Below are 22,260 nucleotides of genomic sequence, written 5' to 3' on the forward strand. Positions count from 1 at the left end.
GCAATGGTGAGTATCATGCTGACTTATTACCTTGACAATGTGATGCAACAGCTGAACTGGATCCCTGATGTAATGCCAGATGAACTGAGCCATTATATAATGACTAAAACTAAAACTGCAATCAAATTACATTAAAATTCAGTGATCTACAGCATCAAAGGAATTTCTAATTTTGAGTGATCTTGATTTTTGGAGTATCTGTTTACCTGACCATTATAACTTGAGGGAAACAGAGTACCTGCATTTTTTCAGATTCTGTATTTGAAATAATGCCTTACATGTAAATTTGTAACTATCATAAAATGTGAGATGGAATTATTGTCTTCATTTCACACAGTTCCCAGAATAAAAGGCTCTAAACATAAAAACCCCAGGGGAAAGCATAACAACGAATAATGCAAATAATTTTAAAAGCTCAGCAACTTGAGAAAGGTTTCAATAAAATAAAATATAACTAAGATTATTATAAAGATGTCAGTATTTAGAGGGACAGTCACCACAACAAACAAGCAGTAGTCATGTGACTTCAGCAGAGCTCTGCTGATGCTAAGAAAAGGTCTGGTGAAGTCCTGAGAAGGGATCTGTCCTTCCCATGAAAGGATGCGGTGCAAACACCGACACATATTCAGCTACCTAGAAATGCTGAAAGCTTACAACTCAGGGAGGCTATAAACTATGGCACTCAACAACCACAGTACTCAGTAAGAGAAGAGCAACTCCTACACATGTTCACAGAGAACAGAAGCACTACCTGATTGAGGAGACCACAGCATAAACATGTTCCTAATGCTAACACAAGAAAAATTCATTCCTTGGAAAGGATAGACTTAGCTCACACTCACCACCTTTTTCTGTGGAAATATTAAAAAAAGAAAAAATAAGCAGTTGTTAAGAAATTTCTTTCCCCGGTACAATATTTGCCTTCAGGATAGAGCATTCAGTAGCATACAAGTTTTTAAGATGTTTCTTTTTATACAGTTCTTTCAAGGAAAGATTAGATACTGTACTTGTCTAGTATCTACTTCTCATGCATCTAAAAAGCAAAGCTGTTTCATCTTACAAAGACCCACTCCTGAGTAGCCTTTTAGAGCATCATAACTAATAATGGAAGTCAAAACCTATCCAGATTTTCACACAAGGCTCTATGAACAGTACAGAAAAACAGGTAACATGGTAACTAAAAAAATAATGTATTTCTAAAAACATTTAAAAAATAATTTAGGAAAACCAGACTGCATTAACCTATCTCTACCCATTTGCAGCAGTAATTATCTTTTTCTCTCATTGATGGAATGAGTAATTCAGTGGGAATGAGCATGTGAATACTGGACATGGTCTAGGAAACACAGGTGGACAAAATATCTGTCAATTACAAAAACTGCTTGAAGTTTTCAAAAACTACATTATTTTTCATCCCATAAAAGTATTTTACAAATCTTTTATGGAAACATAGTCCAGCTTGGAGGTCTGTCCTAAAGGGGCTAGAAGTGGTGATGCATAAACCAACAGCTCTGGAGGCAGTGTGTTAAGCGTATGTGAGCATGGATTAACATCAAACTAATCCAAAACAAAAATTTTGGACATGTTCTTAATAAAGTAGTTCTGAATTTTGCACTAGGTCAGAAGGTTCAATATTTCATTCTTTGTTCTTTCAAAGTGAGATCAAAACAAATGCACAAATATCAGCCATATGTCTGAGGCAGATGCTATGTTGTTTGGGCAGTCTTAATTGTTGCTAATCTGAGTCCAACTTGAGGGCAAATTAGCAGTAGCTTGTAACATTGTTCTGATTGCTTCTGATGAACTGGGATTGGCTGGAAATTCGGCATTTATGTACTCACTCTAAGTATCATTGTGTTTTGGTAAGTCTTACTGTTTTATAACTTCAACCTCTTCTGCCTACCACTGTTACAGTACCAAGAGATCAAATTATGGTAGAGATGCTACATTTGTTGCAAGCAAAAAATCAAAAATACTGTGCTGGCATCCACCAACCTTACCAAAGCACCATGTGATTTTAACCTTTTTCTGAATTTCTTTTTTATTTTTTTTTTAATTTTAAGACAAGATTTCTCTTGAAAGTAATTAAAAATATGGTATTTTGTAACATTCTTTTAACTTCAGCTTTTCAGCTTTTATGATGCACTTTTAGATCACATTTCTTAACTTTTCCCCATGAGGAGAAAAGATAAAAGCTGACTTACAAAGGTTGGGATTCACATCTAATCATATGCCTTTAGGAGCTAAACCCATATATAAATATTTCAAGGCTTTAAAAAAAAATATGAGAGTTAGAAACTTTGCTGTAAACTAAGTATCTAAGAATAAATGAGCTATAATACTTTGCAGGTGCAACTTGGTTTAACAGCCTACAAAATGAACTAGGCTAAACTGCAACAGCTAAGAATCCAGCCTTTATTTTTTTAAAAAAGAAAAAATAAGTGGGTAATAAAGAAAGTTTTGCACCTTTACTCATGTTAGAAGAACTTAATCCAAGGCATCTTCATCTACCATCCTGAACAAACAGACCCAGTGACCATATTGTGCAGCAATTGTTACACAGGGTGTAGGTGATTACTATGTATGCTAAAATCCACAAAGCCTACTGCAACACAATTCGTTAAAAAAAGCAGTAAATTCACCTTGGGGCCCCTTGAATGGTGAAGGCCTTGTCTGCATGCTGATCTCCCAGCTTCGTCATCACTTCATATAGTTTGTGACATAGCTGAGAAAACAAAACACTTGTCTGAGTTTATATGAAGCACTACTGTCATGATTAAAAACACAGCTGATAAACCTGGTTTGATAACTGATAACTTTAAAATGGCAAACAGATCCTTCCAAAAATACTCAGTGTCATGTATATCAAAAGGCTAAGTGGAAACGTATCAAAATCCATAGAATCAAAGAGAACAGCAGTTCTTCAAAAACATAAGCTGGTCCTCAGAGAACAAGTTTCTAAGTGTGACTGACTGCTGCCTGATCTCTGATGAAGGAGGTTTGAATTTGAAGCAACATGGGTAGCTGAGAAGGTTCATGTTTTCCTCTCAAAAACCTAATCCAAATTTACATGGAACTTCAGTTAAACAAGATTTCCAAACACTTTTGGTTCCTATTAGTAGGTTACTATAGATAATACACTACCACTTACCAAGGTACATTCAAAAGATTCTCACTGCTCACTGAAACTGCTCAATGTGCCTAACAGTCACAGATATAATGCTGCATTGCTGACAATGCATATAACAGTCTTGAAGGGAATGCTTGACATGTTTTTCTTGTACTGATTAAAGCAATGAGATGCTTAGCAATTGGTCATGGAAAAAATGCTGAGGGCAAAAGTATGCTAAAAAGAATGGAGAAGTTATCAAAATAGAAAGTGAATTTAGTGCTACAACTGATAATGCACTGTAATCCAAAATTCTACAGGCTGCCTCTTCCTTAAGAAGACTAGAAAAATGGCAAGTAGAGATGAATACAAAGGTTATACTATAAATCTGGATCTAGGGCAAATTCTCATGTGTGCCTCTGCTAGAGTTTTACTGCTGCATTACCAGACATTTGCTTGCTGTTATGCATATCACATAATCCATTATATATGAGATATTTATTTTTACTCACTAAAGCTATTTCCTTGTGAAACTTGGCTTCAAGGCTGGATACATTTTTGAAGGTGTTCACATAGAAGCCAACTCGTCTATGGAGGATGGCACAAAGAAAGGAAAAAGAATAAAAGATAAGGGTGAGAGGGCCACAAAGGCAAATAAATTATTTTTTTTTCCAGACTACAACCAACATTCTTGATTGTTATTATTCTCAGCCAAGTACATAAGTGGGTTGAATGTCAAAACTTCAGACTAGTTCACTCATGATTATTTCTGTTTGTGTTAAGAACTATCATACTTCACACCACACAGAGTGAACTGAGTTTAGACTACTCCACCGCGGAGGGCTTCTGCTTGTTTTAGAGAAGGGGAAGACTGCAAAAGGATTGGCATGGCTGCAGCACAAGCACACAGAATGCGAGTGCTCTGGGCACACCATCTCCCACCGGGCAGCAGGCAACCATTGACTGAAAGGAGAGCAGCACTGCGAGCAGCTGCGTCCTAGATACTATTGCAGCACCGACGTGATACAGGTGCGTCTGGAGGCAGCTTTCAGGTATACAGCTCAGTGCAGCCTGGGCATCGTGTCCCAAGCTCAGCCATCCTTAAAGAAATCAGCCCTGAAATACATGCATATGTATGCAAGAGAAAATAATTTCTAATATAGACTAGATATTTTTGCACATGCAGTCAAAAATATGCTTGCTTGGGGTGAGTGATCCCACACCTCTTGTACACTTAGAAACTAGAAGGTGTTTTGTTAGGGTTTGAATTATTCTTTTTCCTATTTAAAACTTTCATGTGTAATTTCTCCAAACTTTTATTAACAAGAACCATTTTTGGCACAAGAATAAGCCTTTAAAATGTCAACTCAATGGATCATTTTCTTGCCGAGGAATTGTAATAACTGGGAAAAAAAAGGACTCTGAAAGTATTCTAAATTATGCCTATTGCTCAAATTAAATTCTACCTTTCCCTGAGACTAGTTAGTAGGCAACACATATATTAAAATAAAAAGGCCTTTACACTAAATCATTGATTTGCAGTTTTACATTTAGTAAGCCTGTAAAATATGTATCTTGAAACGCTAAGAGGCTTTTCAACTGAAATAGGCAGAAACACAGCAGGAAAATCCTCTATTGATCTTAAATATAACAGGAATTAATTTGGAAGGCAGAGAAGACAAAGGATACTACAGTGACTCACAAACCATTTCCACTCCAGATTGTCACTTGGTAGAGAACATAGCACACTAATGAGATGCTTATTTTTCTACCACTTTTGTTCTCCTATTAATTTTGTCTAAATTTTCTGTACAAATGCAATTCATGGTTAAACATCCTGAATGAATGATCTATGCCATCAAATGCTTTTACATCACAGACATAGTCAGTGCATTCTGATGTTATGACATAGTTTTTTCCTTCTTCTACTGCTTTGGTAGTACCTTGGTGTCATAAAGGTATATATTTATTGACACAAAATATTTATACATTTCTAAGGTCTTTCGGTTTTTTTGATACTTTTACAGAAAAATGACCTGTAAGTAGACCAATAGCAGAACACAAAAGCATGTGGCTTATGTGTACAGTTACTTTTGTCAGTGGAAACATTTGATCCTTTTTATTAACGGTGGCTTTTTTTTTTTTAAAAAAAAAAAAAAAAAAAAAAAAAAGGATCAGCTGTCTCCCCACAAGGTGTCTCAGAAAGGTTATGGTTATGGTAGTCATGATCTGCTGTTCTGTGCTCTGACACAATTCTTTACCCATAAAATGGAAAACTTTTTGCACTTCAGATGAAGATATGATAATGAGTCTTAAGTACCAAGATACACTAAAAGAAATAAGTATAATTTCAGATCATTTACAGGCATTTCCCCTTTTATTATTTCAAAAAGATAATGGACGGGATCAAACCATTTTCTATCAGCTCATTAAAATCCCCTAGTTCCCTTCCCTCACTCCCCCTTTATGCTTTCCAGACAATATCTGCCTAGGCTTACCGTGACCACAGAGATGGCAACTCTTCTTGTAAATCAGTGTTAAACTCTTCAAACACTTTCTGTGCTTTTTGAAATTCTTCTTCTGCCTAAATCAAAATGAAACAGGGTGACTTCTGCAATCACTATGACATAGCATAACCTGCCAAAATTGTTTTTGTGCTTGTTTTGGTAGGTCTTTTAAAATTTTTATTATCAATCGATGTGACTCAGTCCCACACCATGCAGGCCAACACAGGACTTGCTGTCCCCTCAGTCTCATCAAGAGAGGAAGTTAGGGCTCAAATGGGACTCATTCCCGAAAGAGGCTACGCATGCCCTCCACATGCACCAAAACACTTAACACACACTTATGCTTAAGGATATCATTATTTCAATTTCTGAGAGAGAAAAAAAAAAATATTTTTTTTTGCTCTGTGTCTGCACAGAAACAAATTTCATCCAAGCTCCCTAGGTCTTCTGCCAGCATCCTTCTGATTGTGCTACCTTGGTAATTCTGCCTTCATCTTTTCTTTTTGAGCTCTGTAGGGCTTCTAGATGATGCCTTGCACTGTCGTAGTCCACTAGCTTTCTGCTTCGTTTTGCAATGCGAGTCTGTACAGGGGTAGAAACGAAAGTCATCACAAATAGCACTTCTTAAACTGCTACTTTACCTATGCCTTCATGTAAGTTTTTCACATGTTTTTATTCTCCCTTATCTGCTGTTCATATCTGAATTACTATATCATGTAGGAACACGGACATGGTAAAAGAGACAAACAAATCACCTTATTTTAAATAAGGAACACATTTTAGGATTATTTGGAAGGGGTTTCTGGGGTTGTAGGGCTTACAGGCCTTAGAAGCGAGACATCATTGTTATGCATGACTTGTCTCATTCTCCAGAGTAAGTGGACCTGTTAAACTCATGGTAACACCATCTTTTTCCCTTATATATAACATGAAAATTTAATAAATACTTAAATATTTTTTTCTAATGTTCTCAGTATAATTGCTGTGGTACATAACTAAGATAACTGGGGTTCAACATAAAACTGGAATTCTAATCTACCTGCTATAATTCTTTTAAAACTGAACACAAGTCCTTCAATATGTACTGACTTTACAAAGCTATATATTAGATGTAAATTCCACAGGCTGAGAGGGCATAAAGAGTAGTTTGATTTGCAAGCAAGTTTGAGACTGAACGTCAGTAATGTTGGGATTTTTTTATTATTTTTTCTTTAGTCCCTGAGGTAAATGACAAAGGGGATACCTGCTCAGCTATAAACCATCACTAAGAATTTCCAGCTATGTTGATACGGTCATGTTCAAATGTAAAAGTAACTACTTCTCACCTGTAATGATTCTTTATCCCTACACATTTCATTTAGCAACCATCTCCCTGGACCGTACACCGAACAGGCATCTAGGAGAGGCTAGAATCTGCATAACAGTCTCTCCTGATGTGTATTACAAAATCTTTTTATAACTAATTAAAAGACAGGAACCATGGATTAGTTAAGAGAAAGATGCTTAGATACTCACAGTTGCATTTAGTCAATTACAAAAGGCCTGCTTTTCATGTTGTAATTTACCTGGCATTTTAACAGCTGAAGCACTTAATGTCTCCCTGTTGAGGTCAGTGAGAATTATCTCATACCAAATAAATAGGAGCATGAAAAAAAGTAAAAGTTTTTTCTCCAAAGGCTAATTTACTTCCAAGTACTACTGCATGAAAAATATTTTTATTCACTTGGAAAATCAGTGCAGCCTAATGTCAGGGATTTACTTACAGAACATCTTTTACATTGCAGGAGAGAACTACATCCACCTCCTTCCTCAATTCCCGCCCCCCCCCCCCCCCTTTTTTTTTATTTTTCTTTGGTTTTTTTTTCTTTTCTATTTATTTTATGACTCAACAGTAATTTTACAAATTGTCCTTTATAGGAGATCATTACTGTACTTTGATATCAGGAAACTGTCCTAGATATGTATCCAAGGTCAATAATGACCCATCCACCAGTTTTTGATGAAAGTCTTCCCAAAGTTCATCACATTTCTGTAAAGGTAGAAAAGACAAAAATGCACTTAGTAGTTTAATTCCACTCCAAACCTAGGAGAAATACAAATGTAATTGGTAAAGATTAATCTTGCTGATGTTTTAAAATGTTCTTTGTGGCAATAAATCAGATTGCACTTACAAGTTAAATGAAAAGGAATACCTTGACGTTGCAAGTTTTAATTCATAACAAAAGATTTATGTTAATAACTAGCTTGTGTTTCCATTCTTTCAAATAATAATTGCTATGTGAAAATAAGGATATCATGGATTCAGGTTCTTCCTCAGTATTTTGGGTCCCTGAGGGTCAACAACACAGAATCTGAAGCTGCCCTAGCTCTCACACCTAAGTACATTCACTGATGATAAATCTTCCTTGCAGAGAAAAGAAGTAGAACTAAAAGTAGAAAAGTAAATAAAACATAGGAAAAAATAAAGCGGGTTTCCCATCAATTGCAAGGATTTTTAAGCTTAGCTTTCCTTGGTCATTTTTAAAATAAAAGCGGTGGAGACCTACCTTATGAAAGGTCTTTCCATCCAATACTTTTTGTGCCATTAAGATACATTTGATGAAATGGCTCATGCACAGAACTGTACCTCGTACAGCTAGGGAACTGAGATGCCAGATATGAAAGATGCCAACATCAGCAGCTACAGTGCTTTTCCCCAGTCCCCTTTGCAGCTCTGAGATAGTCACTGAGAGACACCCCTTGTAGTTTTCTGTTTTTTAAGAATTTGTTCATGCAGTTGATGTGACAAGGACCCTGTGGGGAGCAGGGTGAGATTCCTGGCCAGAAGCAAATCCTGTTACATAGAGACAGTGCTCGAGGTCCTGGGTTCTCAACTGAACAAGTCATTAGCACATGTTAGACATCCTGATCCCCCTCTGCTTTGCACATTTCAAAAATTACTGAGCTCCCTCCTTTGATGGGAGGGAAGCTAAAGGGGGTGAGCGCTGCTCTGCAGGGCTGTTATCCTCACCGGTAAGTCCGGAAAGCTATTCCCTAGTGTTTGTTTTACCATGAGCTACTATAGGGCATATTATAAATGCTGTGTGATGCCAGTATTCATATCATTCGTTTCCTACACTAACGGAGTCCTTAGTGAATTATCACAATTTATTAATCATGCTTAAAAGAAATACTTCATTTATTAACACAATATTTAATCATGGTGGTCTACAGAGCAGCACAGCATTAGATCATAGGAAGCAAGTAAGCAACTGCCAGCGTTGTGCATTTGCCTTTGTATCTGGCTGAGACATATTTTGGACAAATTAAAATCACGGATGTTTTCTGAAAGCTAATGCACTCAAAAAACATTGCTGAAGAGTTCTTTAAGCCAACATCTTCCTACCATACAGAGGAAGATCATTTAGGTGGATCCCTTTTGGACTGATCATTTGTATCCTGGACTGCACAAATATATTGTTCTTTTTTACTCTAGGTTGAGGGACACATAAATCTACATTTGTGATTATATAGGGAAAAAAAGTCAGAGGCAGAGATTTTGTAATATTGCCCACACAAGTATCTTTTTAAGAAGACACACCTAACATTTATCCCTATATCTAATAGAGATTAAGAGCCAATTTTTGGTCCTTTCACACACAACTACAGATTTCTGAGCGTGAAATCTAATAGTCTGCAGATACAAGATAAGGTGCTACAGCAATATGCAGTAGAAGATCTCCCAGTTTAACCTAAAACAATATAAATGGTATGGTATCTTAACTTATACAGTTTGGAAGTTGGGTGTTTTTAAAATCAAAAACTCCTCAGCACCATGGAAGGGTAGAGGAAAGCAGCCATAGAGAAGAAAAGTAATCATTATCTGGATTTGGGAAGACTACTCTGTCTTCTAGATTCTTGCTGATTGTATTATCCAGGAGGCATTGCAAACTGAATGCTAGGTAGTTAAAAGCTGCACCAATAACAGTTTGCATTTTCATGTCACCAGCAGCACATTTGCTGGCAGACTTGCAGAATTAAGGATGTTTAAGCAGGTAATTCAGAGCACCTCAAGTCAAGTTCCTGCAGTGTCCTCTAGAACAACCTATTCTTCTCTAATCACTGGAAGAAGCTAAAAAGACTAAAATGAATGGTGCCATGCAGCCTAGTTTGCCCTTAAATTCCAGATTCTTGTCAGAGAGAGGTGCATGTCCCGTCAGATAGTCTGTTTAGTGCCACTGGCTCTACAGTTGTTACATAGCACACAAGTATAAGCAGATTTGATATTTTTTAACATTCAGTTGAACAGAGAATCTGACTGTAAAACTGCATGTATGATGCCTTGTACAAATTTGTCAATTGGTTGCTATCAGGACCAATTCTGCTCACTTACGTCAGCTAGTTTGTAAATAGACGTTGCAAATACAGCAGCTGGTCAGCAGGAGGTGCATTTCACAAGACCAATAATTTCTATGCTCAGAAAACAGGATTTAACGTGTAACAAAGAATTAAGGGAAATTTTGGATGTACACTTCTTAACAGCTCAGATTAATCCATTTGCAGCCAAAATACTTTTTTCTTCTTTCTTCACATCTTACCTCTCCAATCATTCTCACATCTTCTCGTCCATACCAATCTGGCTCATATACTTCATGAAGAGACTCCGTAAGCTTCTTTGAGGCATCTTGCATCCCTGTAATTAGACAGAAGAAGGAACATAGAACTGCAAACTACAAGAAGCAGTTGCTAAACATCTTTATTTTGACCACATGTACCCACTATACTATTCTCTCAGGCACATTTAGAATCTTCCTTTCAAGAGCTGAAACAAAACCTTTATTTTCACCCAGCTCCCCCAGGTTAACAAGAAATGCCCCTCACAAAAGGATTAACCCATATTTATATGTAGGAAAAAAGTTTCTATCAGATTTAGGATTCCATTTTCTATTCTGAACTAAACATATCTGAATACGAGTAACAACTTGGAGGGTAGTCCTGCCCACTAAAGACATGTAATACCCAAATCAAAGACTATCACTGAAAAATCAATCAAATAACAACCTGCTTTTGGTTATTCTCAGCTCTTCCACACTACAAAAGTTTCCTACCTTGTCCATAATGAGTACCACGTCAACCTTTGTGGAAGAACAAGCATTTCCAGGGTGGCACAGTTAAAATGGCAGAGATTTACGGGAATTGCTGGCTATAAAAATGGATTTAAGGAAAAACCTAGGTCTGCCCTAAAGAAAAGTGCTCCCCAGAACGGGGGAGGTCACACACAGGGTAGAACATAACTCAGGATTTCTGTTTCCTTGTTTTCAAAGATATTTAAGTCTCAAGAGCTTTCAGGTGTAAAGTGAGAGTGGTTGAGATTGTTATTCTTCTACCTACAATAATGATAATAAGCAAAGAACTAGCAAAACCTGAGACAGTATCTGGGGAAAAGAGATGCCTCAACTTGGGGAGAGTACCATAATGGACCTGGTTTTATTAAGAATGTTTATTTTGTATGCTCACCCAGCAGCTTTAGAAGTATGTAGAGCCCAGCACTTGGTTACGCTTACAGCAGGTCTACAGAGAGGTGTGCTAAGCCAAACTGCATCAGTAACCTTTGGAGTTCTGACTACTCCAGGTGAAACAAGAACGGGGACTACTGATGGTTATCACTCCATAATGCACAGATGAGCTGGCTTAAATGTAAAGTAGCTTCAATGATATCATGAGAAAGAGACAACATCTGTCTTCAGTGAGATCAGTGTGACTCCAGTGAATAAATTATTGCCCTCCGTGAAGGCACTGGGGTTTGCCTTTCCATTTGGATAGAACACCATTACATTAGGTGTTAAATATGGTTCTGAATCCAGTGAAACCAAACAGATCTCACCTAACATGCTAAGTGTCAGTTCAGAATCAGTAATTTTAAAACAACTCTATTTCAACTTTGCAAAATCTGAACATTGCTAATTTTTTTACCTAGCATTATTTTTGTTTTGAAGAAACAACATTTTTTTCTCCAAAGTCTGTTTGCTGCAGCACATCTGTGCTGTCTTGAAAATTGTGTGTGATATTCTTGAAAAATGCTAGTGTGATATTCAGATGTAACTGCTTAGTGGTTTAGGATATAGGTTTAGAATTTAGGAATAACGTCAATATTTCTATTTTCTGCACAACTAAATGTTTAGAAGTGGAAAAGGAGAATTAATTTGAAAACTGTCTAGAAAAGCAGACTTGACCTAATCAGTAGCTATTCCACCATATTCTCCAAAACACATGCTCGAGATATGACAGGAAAATAAAAGCAGTAATGCACGCTGCCTAATATAAACATGGTGGTCTATGGAATGGGTGGGATAAGGAAAAAAAGATACTGAAAAAGATGAAAGTAGATGGCTGTTCTCAGACCTTGGGTTCAAGGGAGAGAATGGTTTGGGAAAGGGGGCGAACAAGTACAAAGGAAACCGTGGTGTTCAGAGGCTACAGGCTTTCGCCCTTAAATCAAAAGGTGCTGAGCCAAAACAGAATATTTGATCTCTTCAGGGATTTTCTTGGGGATGCTTTTTAATGACAGAGCCAAGGTCAGAGAATTGGTATAGTGCAAGAACTTAAGATGCATTTCTTCCTTTCCTCCTCTGTGGTTACTGTTTAAGGATGATGTGTCACCAGCAAAGAAAGGGATCATGAATAAAGGGTCTTTTTTTGCCTAAAATATGCCAGATTACAGTAAAATACAGATGACCTTCCCATATTATTCCATGCAGGACTCATTTAAAACCTTTAATGTCATGGCAAATTAATCAACTCAGGAGGTAAGGCAAAACCAACACAGTATCGCTACGCTTAAGAAGGCTGCTTCTGTCCACGTAGGGTGAACACACAGACCAGGAAGGTTTGTGCATCCCTGCTCACTCTTGATCCCGTCTGATACCTGAACTTCTGCCCTTAAGCACACTACATGCCAAACCTGCCACGTATGTTCTGCAGCAGGCAGGCTAGCACAGATGCTGGCTAATCCCTCCTGCAGCTTGCACTCAGCTTGGTCACAGAAGGCTTGGGTAGAGCACCTTTCCCTACACAAACAAGTACGACAAGACTTAGGCATATCTCTGCTGAAGAAAATAAGTAAAAGAAACTTAATATCCTGTGCTTTAGACATATGAAAGTTGCACCAACTTTTACACTTTTTTTCAGTTCTAAGAATCTGGTAGTCCTCCATTCTACCACATTCCTGTAAGACGTCAATCAAATCCAGCTGCAGCATGAAGCAAGTGGACATTGCAGTACTTGGCTCCTTTAGTCAGGGGCTTCAGTCTGAGATTTCCACAGGTCAAGATCATCCGTCCTACTCACCCTGCTACTGCATCTATAGTAGCTTTACTGCAATACCCCAAAATGAGTGTATCGGTACATACCAATCCAGTGGCTTCCCATTCTTTTTTGTGCCTGTGGGCATAAACTTACAATGTCCAATGATTTATTTTTTTTTATTTGTCTGGTTTTCACATAGAATTATTTCTTAGGCACTGATACCTTTTATGCATTATTCAGCACTAAAGTTAAGAGGATTAATGTCTCAGCCACAGACTGCAGGCTGTCTCTGCTGTTTTTAACTGCTATCACTGAGAAAGATAAACTGTCTAAAGCAAGTCATTAAAAAAGTAAGAAATGTGAAAAGGATTTTTACTGCTGATGGACAGTTAGAAATATATATTTAATATCAGTTGTTTCATTTAGTACTGCTTCTTCTCAGTAATTGGGTCACTTATTTAATAACTACAAATGTCAAAATAATTGAATTGCTTAGGAAAAATCATGCTTAATAATCCAGTTACTGAAGTCTGAGGCTCTTGGATGAAATCATCCTTCTTCCTATGGGAAAGAGCCCTTGCCTCTGGAACCCCAAAGGACTCCTAGAGGCCCCCACATGGTAGGGATCCTGGGGTTGGCAGTGCAAAAGCATTCCCACGAAGCACCCTAGAGACAGCAGAGGGTAGGTGACCCTTTGCCATCACAGTTCCAATGTGCTCAAGCTCCCATGAAAATTGCAACTAGCCTGAGACCCCATGTTGGCCATAGGACCCATATACTGTGGGGTTTCCTTACTCCCCAGCAGGGAATCTAAGATGGATCATGGAGACAAACTGTTTTCCTGGTCGAGTGCGGCATCTTGGTCTGGCTCTTAATATTTAATTATTTGAGTGGGGAAGAAAGCTTCATGTGTGGTTCTCCAGGGAAATGACCTACCCTGCCATAAGGGCTGTATCTGTTATTGCTAGTTACCCATTAGAGTTTCCATTAAATCACCTCATAATTAATTACTACATTTTACAGAAAGATCATGATTAGTTTTATTGCTTTAAGAAATGACAGAATTCATTTTAAGATTAGCATGTCGAGAATATTTGCAGTTCTGTTGGCCACAGACAGACAACTAGGCAGCAAAATGGCTTACAGATCTCCAAAATCTCCTCTTCCCTTCCTGTAGATCAGTTACTATTACTCACTACATTTAGCTACCTGAAAATTATGGTGCTTCTTTTTCATGATGCAAGATTCCTTTTTACCTCTGCCACCTTGTCACCTGCATAAAGATCCAGGTTTATATCTGCACTGGTACTTGCAAAGAGCTCAGGGTAGAGAATGGGAGGCTGATTTTGGGTTTCTTTAACAATTGACCCATAAAACCCTTCAAGTCATCGACAGCTCTCAAAAGCTTAAAAAAAACCCAAATCATGAAGTAGAGAACCCAGATACACGTTGCCAAGGAGACTGGAAGAGACAGAAGACCGAGATACAAGATGACTATTGCTGTAGGGGATAGTACACAGTCTTGTCAGTACAAACACCACTGATACATAGCATATGTCAAACTACCATGCAGGTGAAATAAAAAAGCACATACAAGCCATTCGCAAGTTCAACAGTTTTATGGCATGGTTCTTTTGAGTCCTTGAGTAACCAGCAGTCAAGATCAAGATCCAGCTAAGATTAAGAGGCACCTCTGAGTGAGAGGAGTCTGAATAATGCAAAAATTCTCTTAGGAATGTGTGATACTAAACTTCAGACTATCAAGTATATTAAAATGAACAGACATAGCGTCATACAAAGGCTCAACTGACCATTCCTTGCTTAAATTGTGCCCAGATCTTGTACTTCCAACTCCCAATATCCAGTCACTCAAAAGTTACACAGTAAAACTTATTACTGGAGTTCGCAACATACCAGCTTCATAAAATGCTTTTGGTTTAAGTTTGCTATCTTGCCATCTCCTGAAACCCTTTAAAATGAACTGCTTTTCTCACACCTGTGAGAGTACAAGGATGTCAAATGCATTATTTTCCAATTACATGATCAATCTTTTTCCCTGCAAAATGAGCCCCTTGATGATAGCATGACTACAAGGTTCAAATGTCCTAGGTGCAGAAATCCCACTCCAGTGCCTAAATATGGGGGTTCCCATGCTTTTGTGCACAGCCACCCCAAAATCTTTTAATGATGGCAGTCCTTTGAAGAGTAGCAACAAAGAGACTGTACCTGTTGCTGGATCTGCTTTTGCCATTCAAAATCTGGAAAGGTCTTTGCCACTGCTGAGCTAGTCAGCTTTAGGAAAGCCCCAGAGAGCTGTGTATTGTAGACTACTGTCTCGGGCTGTCCTCTCACTCCACAGCACAAAGGTATGCCAAAATGTGTACCAAGGATGCCCACTGGTGTCTTGTTGGCTTTGGAGAACAACATTTTTAAGGCTTTTGCAAGCTGCTTATCACTGGGTCTTTTTTAAGACGTGAAGATAGCAAGGTGTTAGCAAACACTTTTCATTCTCAGTAAGAAAGTCCAAATTATTTTCAGATATGGACTTAGAGGCTGCAACAAGAGAAAGATGCTGTACAGAAAAGCATAACTAAAAAAGCAAAACTTGCACAGTGACAAATTTCACACCAGGTTAAAAACAAAACGATGCAAAGAGTAGCCCACTAGACAGTAAACCTGCAAAAGGACCTCAAATGCACAGTGTTAAGAAAAGAAGAGAAAAAGAGAGAGAAAGAAAATTAAAGATGGAGAGGAGGACTGTTGTCACCAACACGGAAATCAAAGCATCATGTAAACAGTCAGCCTACATGACAGAAAAACCATCTGGCCAACAAACAGCCTCATCACGCTGCTTCTGAGTATCCATCTGATAATGTGTGTGGGGAAGTGATGACTGAAAAATAAGGAAGTAAAATCAGCATCCAATGGGTTCCCAAAAATGACCGATGCTGATATTTCCTCTAAGAACAAAAGACATTGTGCAAATCCCTACAAGGCAAAATATCTTTTGTCTCATACCGGATTGTCCTTGCCAAACCCACCAGTAAAGAATAGATGGTCAAAGACATTAAGCTACTGCTTTGCTCCCCGTTTTACAATTCCCATCAAAACCATCTTTCTTGCCTGCCTGTCAACAGCTGCTGAAGCTTTATTATGACACTGATTTCCAGGGATGCTCATATTCATTTTTAACATTTTTCCTACTGGACCTGAGCCAGGTTAAAAATATATACACATACATATATGTATTTATACATTTATCACCACCCACCCACCCCACCCCCCCGCCATTAGTGTCCCTCTGTCAGTCACCAACTCTAATTCCCTTCCCTTTAGCACCTGGCCTCCAACTCCTCCAAAGAGAAGCAGCATGAGAAAGAGAATGCTCTGCATATGATGCTAAGTTGAGTGTGCTGGATTTACAAATGTCCAGCAGGATTTCAATAGCTCTTTACTTACTCACTGATATTTAAGTGCTGGCCAGTGAGCTTTTGCTACTTGGATTTTCAATGTAGTCTCAAAAGAGATCACATTTGATTTTTAAACTTTTTAAAAAATGGATTGAGCAGTCAGAAATACATGAGAAATCACATAATCACAGAGACTTTGGTTTTGGAGGGAGATCATCATCCAACCAGTAATATTTTATTTGGAAATGTTGCAGATTAAGCAATTCCTTGCCTTGTATGGAGTATTTCATATTCTAGCATTTGCAAAGGTAAGTAACAAGATGTGTAGATTTTGTGGGTGCTCAAAATGCATGCAACATGAGAATCTACACAGAGGTCCTGCACATGGAAGAAAGTCAGCGATGAGCCATGCATGCAAGACCGTACACACAAGTTGACACTGAAGGTGCAGAATCCCTAGGAACAGGCTACAGAGCCTGTGCTGGATCCAAAGCAGAAATGTGGACTACTAATGACAAAAGCAATATTACGTGTATTTGTCTTTGTATACCTTAAACAAGCCTACTTGTCTCAATTTAAAAATAAATTTGCTTTATGAAAATGTGATGTAAAACTTAAAAAGCACCTTTGATGGCTGCTAAATATCCTCTGAGCTCTCTCTGGAGCCTGGAACCCTCTGCCTGGAAAAGAAAGAAAAGCAAAAAAAAAGTAAGGAAGTGAAAATACATTTCAGTTATGTTATTAAAAACACATTTCAGTTATATTTTATGCCTTAAAACATGCATACAGTATGTCAAACTTAAGAGCAAAAAGCAATTTCAGGAGCTATCTGATGAATTGTGTCACATGTTGCAAGCATGCAGAGGTTTATACAGAAAAGGTGGCCTGGCCAAGATGTTATGCATAGTGTCCTCTCTAGGCTAAAATGTCTGTGTTTATTTTATCAGTCATCTGTACAGGGAAGAAATCCAGACAAAGACAGAGAGGTATATTTTACAGTCCAGGTCCAGTTCAAGTCAGCCTGGCCAATGTCCTAACCTCAAACACAAGGAAGTATAACCAAGAACAGTGCACCTCGACTGGAAACCACTCAAAGAGGGCCAGTCTAGACTTGCAGAAAATTCATGCTCTTATGTAAGAGGCTTACTACTTTTGTAGATTTCCAAGTATTTTAGCATTTTAATATTATGCAAGCAAATAACTACTAAAAACAATAGCATTAGTTATTTTGTTTAGCCTGGCAGTGCACCTTGCAGTCTGCTGTGAAATCTCAATATTTCTTTGGCAAATACATCAAAATGATCTTTCTTTATCTTATACAACAGTCTTTGAAAAATGCAGACTAGATAAACCAAAAAGGATTACTTTATCTCTGATTGTATCACAAGTGGGACTTCACATCCTTCCTATGATTTGCAATAAAATCCATGCTACACTATAGCACATACTTTATTGCTAAAAAGCTGCTGTCCAGGACACCTTTAATAGCCTGAAGATTTTGGAAATGCTCCCTATTTATCAGTTCCCATAGCCTTCAAATTATTTATTTAAGCAGCTGGAAACTACAGGAATATCAGCTTGCAGTCACATTTTCTCACATACAGCTACACCATATGGAAAAAATCAGCTGTTTTGGAGTTTCTCTCATATTTTTTATGTGAAAGTCAGAACCTGAAAGGATGCATGTGTAAATACTTTAGAAGGCAGAGTCTCAACCGGTATAAGCTGTTATAACACCACTTAAGTCAAAGGACTTCTGATGTCAGGAAAGGACTTGCGATCAGTGACAGTGATGCTCGTAGCATTCAGATGCAGAGGATCATAAGAAATTCAGCTTGAAAGGGACCTGTGGGGCTTAGAATCCATCTACCTGCAGCCATTTTAAATCCAAATGGTGGTTCTTAAAAAATACTCACTTGCCTCACCAGTATACACATTGCAATGAAGATAATATCCACCAACCCCCCTTGCCTCTCCCAGCTCCCCGCAGGGAACTGAAGGCCTTTAGAACTGCATCAGAAATCCCCAAACTGCAATGCACTGTAAGAAGAGAGGAACTGTTTTAAAGTCTCACAAACAGTAAACATGCCTGAGTGGGCTTAGAGAGCAGACAGAATTCACTTTACAGAGTCAACAAACAGAAGGTTGCTTTTATACTGATTTGATCTGAAGTGAAACTCCTTTCTGAATCTAAATAATTCTGAGCACAGGAACTGATTTCTGACCACAAGGGTGATAACTGAGAAGATGCTGAGTGACAGCAAGAGCACACAGCCCACCAATGGTTTGGGACCATATTCAACACTCCAAGGAAAGGCAAACTCTTCCCTTGCTTTGGGATCAAAGTTGCATGTCAAAGCAGGGGTCAGACAGGCACAGGCTGAGTAATCAGTGGATTAAACCTCAGACATTAATATTATTTACTTAGAACACAACAGAAAGATCTGAAAGTAGTGGTAGCTTGATGTTGTGTCCCTGAAGAAAACACATACATGTACATCTTCACACTGTTTAATAAAAAGTACTACCCTAATGCCTCATAACAACACATTTTATCTTCTTACATAACATGGAGGCATCCTAACACACTTCAGAAGCTGACTTTTTGTCTGCTGCTTTCTGTGCTGGAATGGGAGGCAGCGAGATGACAGAAGTTGCCTGCTTTATGCAGAGCAAGGCATAAAGTGAACAACACCGCCAGAGAGGAAAGGAGATTGAACCTGGGGGCAGGATGTCTCACTCTCAGATCTAAAGAAGAGTATCTGTAAACATGCAGAAGAAAAAAGAAGTTCTTGTTATATGCAGGCTAGGCTCATCCTGGGAGGATCCCTGGTACTCTGAGAAGTCACAGGAAGGTACAGAAATTGTCTTTCCAATTCATATCTTTTTTGGCCTGAGCACTTGCGGTGAAGAGTAGCAGCAGATACAGCAACTTGATTCTTCATCACGGTCCAGCTGAACACATACCCATACAGTAACAGTTTTTAGTTATTAAAGAATTTCTGATGTTTGATGAGCAGCAAACCAGAGCTGGAAGGCCCTGTTAGCTGTCCTTATGACCAGGAAAAGATCTGTATTTACTCATACATGTGCTGTTCTGTCACTAGGACTAAATGGTGTGTCAAGGACAAACACTGCTCAAACACTATGTTTATACCTGTACTGCTGTGTAGTTTTACGACTGGTACCCTAAACTACTATGAGAGCTATTGTGGCTGGTTAGCATCCTGCATCATCAGCAACTGCTGCTCAGGAAAACGTATAAGAAAAATTCAAAGTAATAAACCAGGATGCAAATATTTTGCGATATATGCTGTTACGAATTCTGACAATTCATTCAAAAGAACAATAGTAACATGCATCTCCCTCAGTCTAGGTTATTAACAGGTCACAAACCACTGAAATATCTAAGCAGCATAGAGGTATACGAATTTTCCCTCATTAGCAAATGTATGTCACATGACATTAAAGCATACGTGGGCAAGGGCCAGCTCCCACTGAGTTTGAGAGATAATATCTCAGTTTCAACGGCAACAGAATTAGACCTTTCTATAAAATACCAGAAATAAAAATTTGCCTTCAAAAGTCCTCAGCACTGTAAATTCTGCAAAACATAACTCTGGTCTACACAATTTGCTACAGTAAACTCACTGTTAGTGAAGAAAGATACACTTTAACTATCTAACAGGCTAATTAATATTCACAGGATGAAAATACTGCACAGCTGGCTCTTCACATCTTGCAAACTGTGACATACAGGTTTTTAAAAGCACTGTTGTAAACATTGCCACATTCTTTTAATATTGTTCCTTCTTGATGTTTATTAATACATTCTTTCTCCTTTCTGGTCTATCAAAGCATCTGGTGGCTCTGAAACCACTGCTCCAAGGATCTTCATTAAAGCCATCAATTTCGTTAATTGAGGTGCAGCTTCTTGAAGGAGAATGAAAAGTAGGTGTCATTTTGCAGATGTTGCACTCCTCTGAAATAAGATTTCCCAAGAGAGCACTGATGCTTCCTTTGTCATTTCAAAATTTCTTTTATTTGTTCTACAGGAGGCAACAAAGTGAGTCAGAGTTTCATAAAACTCAAGAAAACTCCAGAAAGAAATCTCAGTAGCATACTTAATAGCAAGCTTTGCACAATCGGGTTGTTTGTTAACAGCAGGCATGCTCTCACTGGACTCCAGCACCAGAAACTAGTGCTTTCAGCTCACCTGGTCGAACCCAACATACAAATCACCAAAAATCTCTCAGACCATCCTGTTAAACTGCACATGAGAGCAAGGGAGGCATGCTAACAACCCAAACCATCATCCGTTATTAGGAAAACTGACCCAGCTCTTCACAGAGATGTCCCAAACAACATGTTATTCTGAACTCTGTAGCACACAGTGTCGCTGTCAGATCCTCTTTTCTACTCTCTGGTCTTATTACAGTATTATGTAGCCAGTACAGGCACGTGCGCCCAGTGAGATAAGGAGGCTCAGTGTTTCAGGATCTTGTCATCTACAGCCACAGCTCTTACACACCTCTACAGCAGCATTAAGCCTTTTCAGTACTACTGATTCTTCAATATGTTTAGTTTGGGCTTTCTTTTCAAAGAACAGTATTTAAGCATATCTTAGCACTGGAAGTAAGATGAAGAACCCACAAAAACTTGATGATTAAAACCATAGAAAGCATGGTTTGTGTCGTACCAGCTTTTGCTTCCTGATGCCTTAGAAAAATCGTTGCTTCCACTCAGAAATTAAAGGCTATCTTGCCTCCCCGAAAGCTGGAATTGGATGACCTATTTGCAAGGCATCATTTATTTGCAGCTTTCCAGGCAGAACAGAAGAGTTTGATTTTTCTATCATGTCACACACAGGATGTAAACACAATACATCTTTACAGGAAAGGTCAGAACAGCATGTGCTTGATACTAAAAACACATAAATAATTCTGCTCTAGTGAGAGTCAAGAACACTGTCAATGCTGAACCTGGAGCATAGGTTAATTAATAACCTGCCCCATAGAAATGCAAACCAGATAATTATTAATACTGATACTGGAATTTTGTCATTCCATTGCTAAGACATCAGGGAAATAGCTCAAAAGAAAGCATCTTCTGTATCACCTGGAAGACATTCTTTATTGTAATGTGCAATTAGCCACAATGTAAAGCAGCACCATCTCTCTGTTTGCAAATACTTTAGGTCGTATTTACTGGTAGGTTGTTTAGGACAACTCAGAAGTATGAATGCGAAGGACTTTTGCATTAAGGGAAGCTTAACAACATAAGTGGCTATTGGGACAAATCCATAATTCAATATGAAATATATCTGCATACCAGAGTACCCTATTTTACCATTTCTCAGTCTCCTTATAGTTCCTAGAACTGTCTCCCAAATTTTGGAATCTTTTCCTTAAAGAAATACATTTCTTCTTTCCTCTTTCTACAAGCTGTAAGATACCTGGGTTTTGAATTATTTGTCTGGTGCATCGCTTGAAAAAAGTTGGCTTTGCCACCTTCTCTGGAAACATACAGGTTTTTAGCACCCCGGTACCTACCAGGACAGCACCAAATCTGTGGCCCAGCCACTAGTAAGGCTCAAGAGTAAGAATTTGATCATTCTAATTATTAAGTAACATGATGAGTTGAATGCATCAAATCAAACAGGCTCCTCAGACATTTTGGACTAATCCAAAAGCATGAAACTCTGAAGGTAAGAACCAGAAAGCTCTGCCTTAGGTTAGTAGTGACTCCTAGTAGCCAGGTGAGAAAGCCCTGTGCCTGCAGTGATGACCCTTTTACTGAACCAATGGTCTCTGTTTCAGATGAGGACTGAACAGAAAATACTTGGTACCCTCCTTAAACAAAATTCCAACCTTCTTGCCTGACAGCTAAACCTCTCTCTCCCCAAGCTAGGATCCCACCTTGATATCTATTACGTGTTCCTACGAGCATA

General features: G+C 38.4%; 1 protein-coding gene across 14 annotated transcripts in view; it reads right to left on the minus strand.

The window, feature by feature from the left end:
• AMPH (amphiphysin) overlaps positions 1–22,260 on the minus strand; it is a 120,882-nt gene that overhangs the window by 35,891 nt on the left and 62,731 nt on the right. For 12 of the 14 annotated variants that reach the window (XM_040592791.1, XM_040592789.1, XM_040592790.1 and 9 more), the window contains exons 3-10: positions 16,936–16,990; positions 10,194–10,288; positions 7,550–7,645; positions 6,091–6,198; positions 5,608–5,693; positions 3,622–3,697; positions 2,643–2,725; positions 843–851 (exon numbers count right to left, since the gene is read on the minus strand). In XM_040592791.1, the coding sequence (XP_040448725.1) occupies positions 843–851; positions 2,643–2,725; positions 3,622–3,697; positions 5,608–5,693; positions 6,091–6,198; positions 7,550–7,645; positions 10,194–10,288; positions 16,936–16,990 (608 nt within the window). The remainder of the gene's footprint in view (positions 1–842; positions 852–2,642; positions 2,726–3,621; positions 3,698–5,607; positions 5,694–6,090; positions 6,199–7,549; positions 7,646–10,193; positions 10,289–16,935; positions 16,991–22,260) is intronic. The other 2 variants (XM_040592786.1, XM_040592797.1) reach the window with 1 other exon arrangement.

The sequence above is a fragment of the Falco naumanni genome, chromosome 4 (assembly GCF_017639655.2).
Source record: "Falco naumanni isolate bFalNau1 chromosome 4, bFalNau1.pat, whole genome shotgun sequence".
Lineage (NCBI taxonomy): Eukaryota > Metazoa > Chordata > Aves > Falconiformes > Falconidae > Falco > Falco naumanni.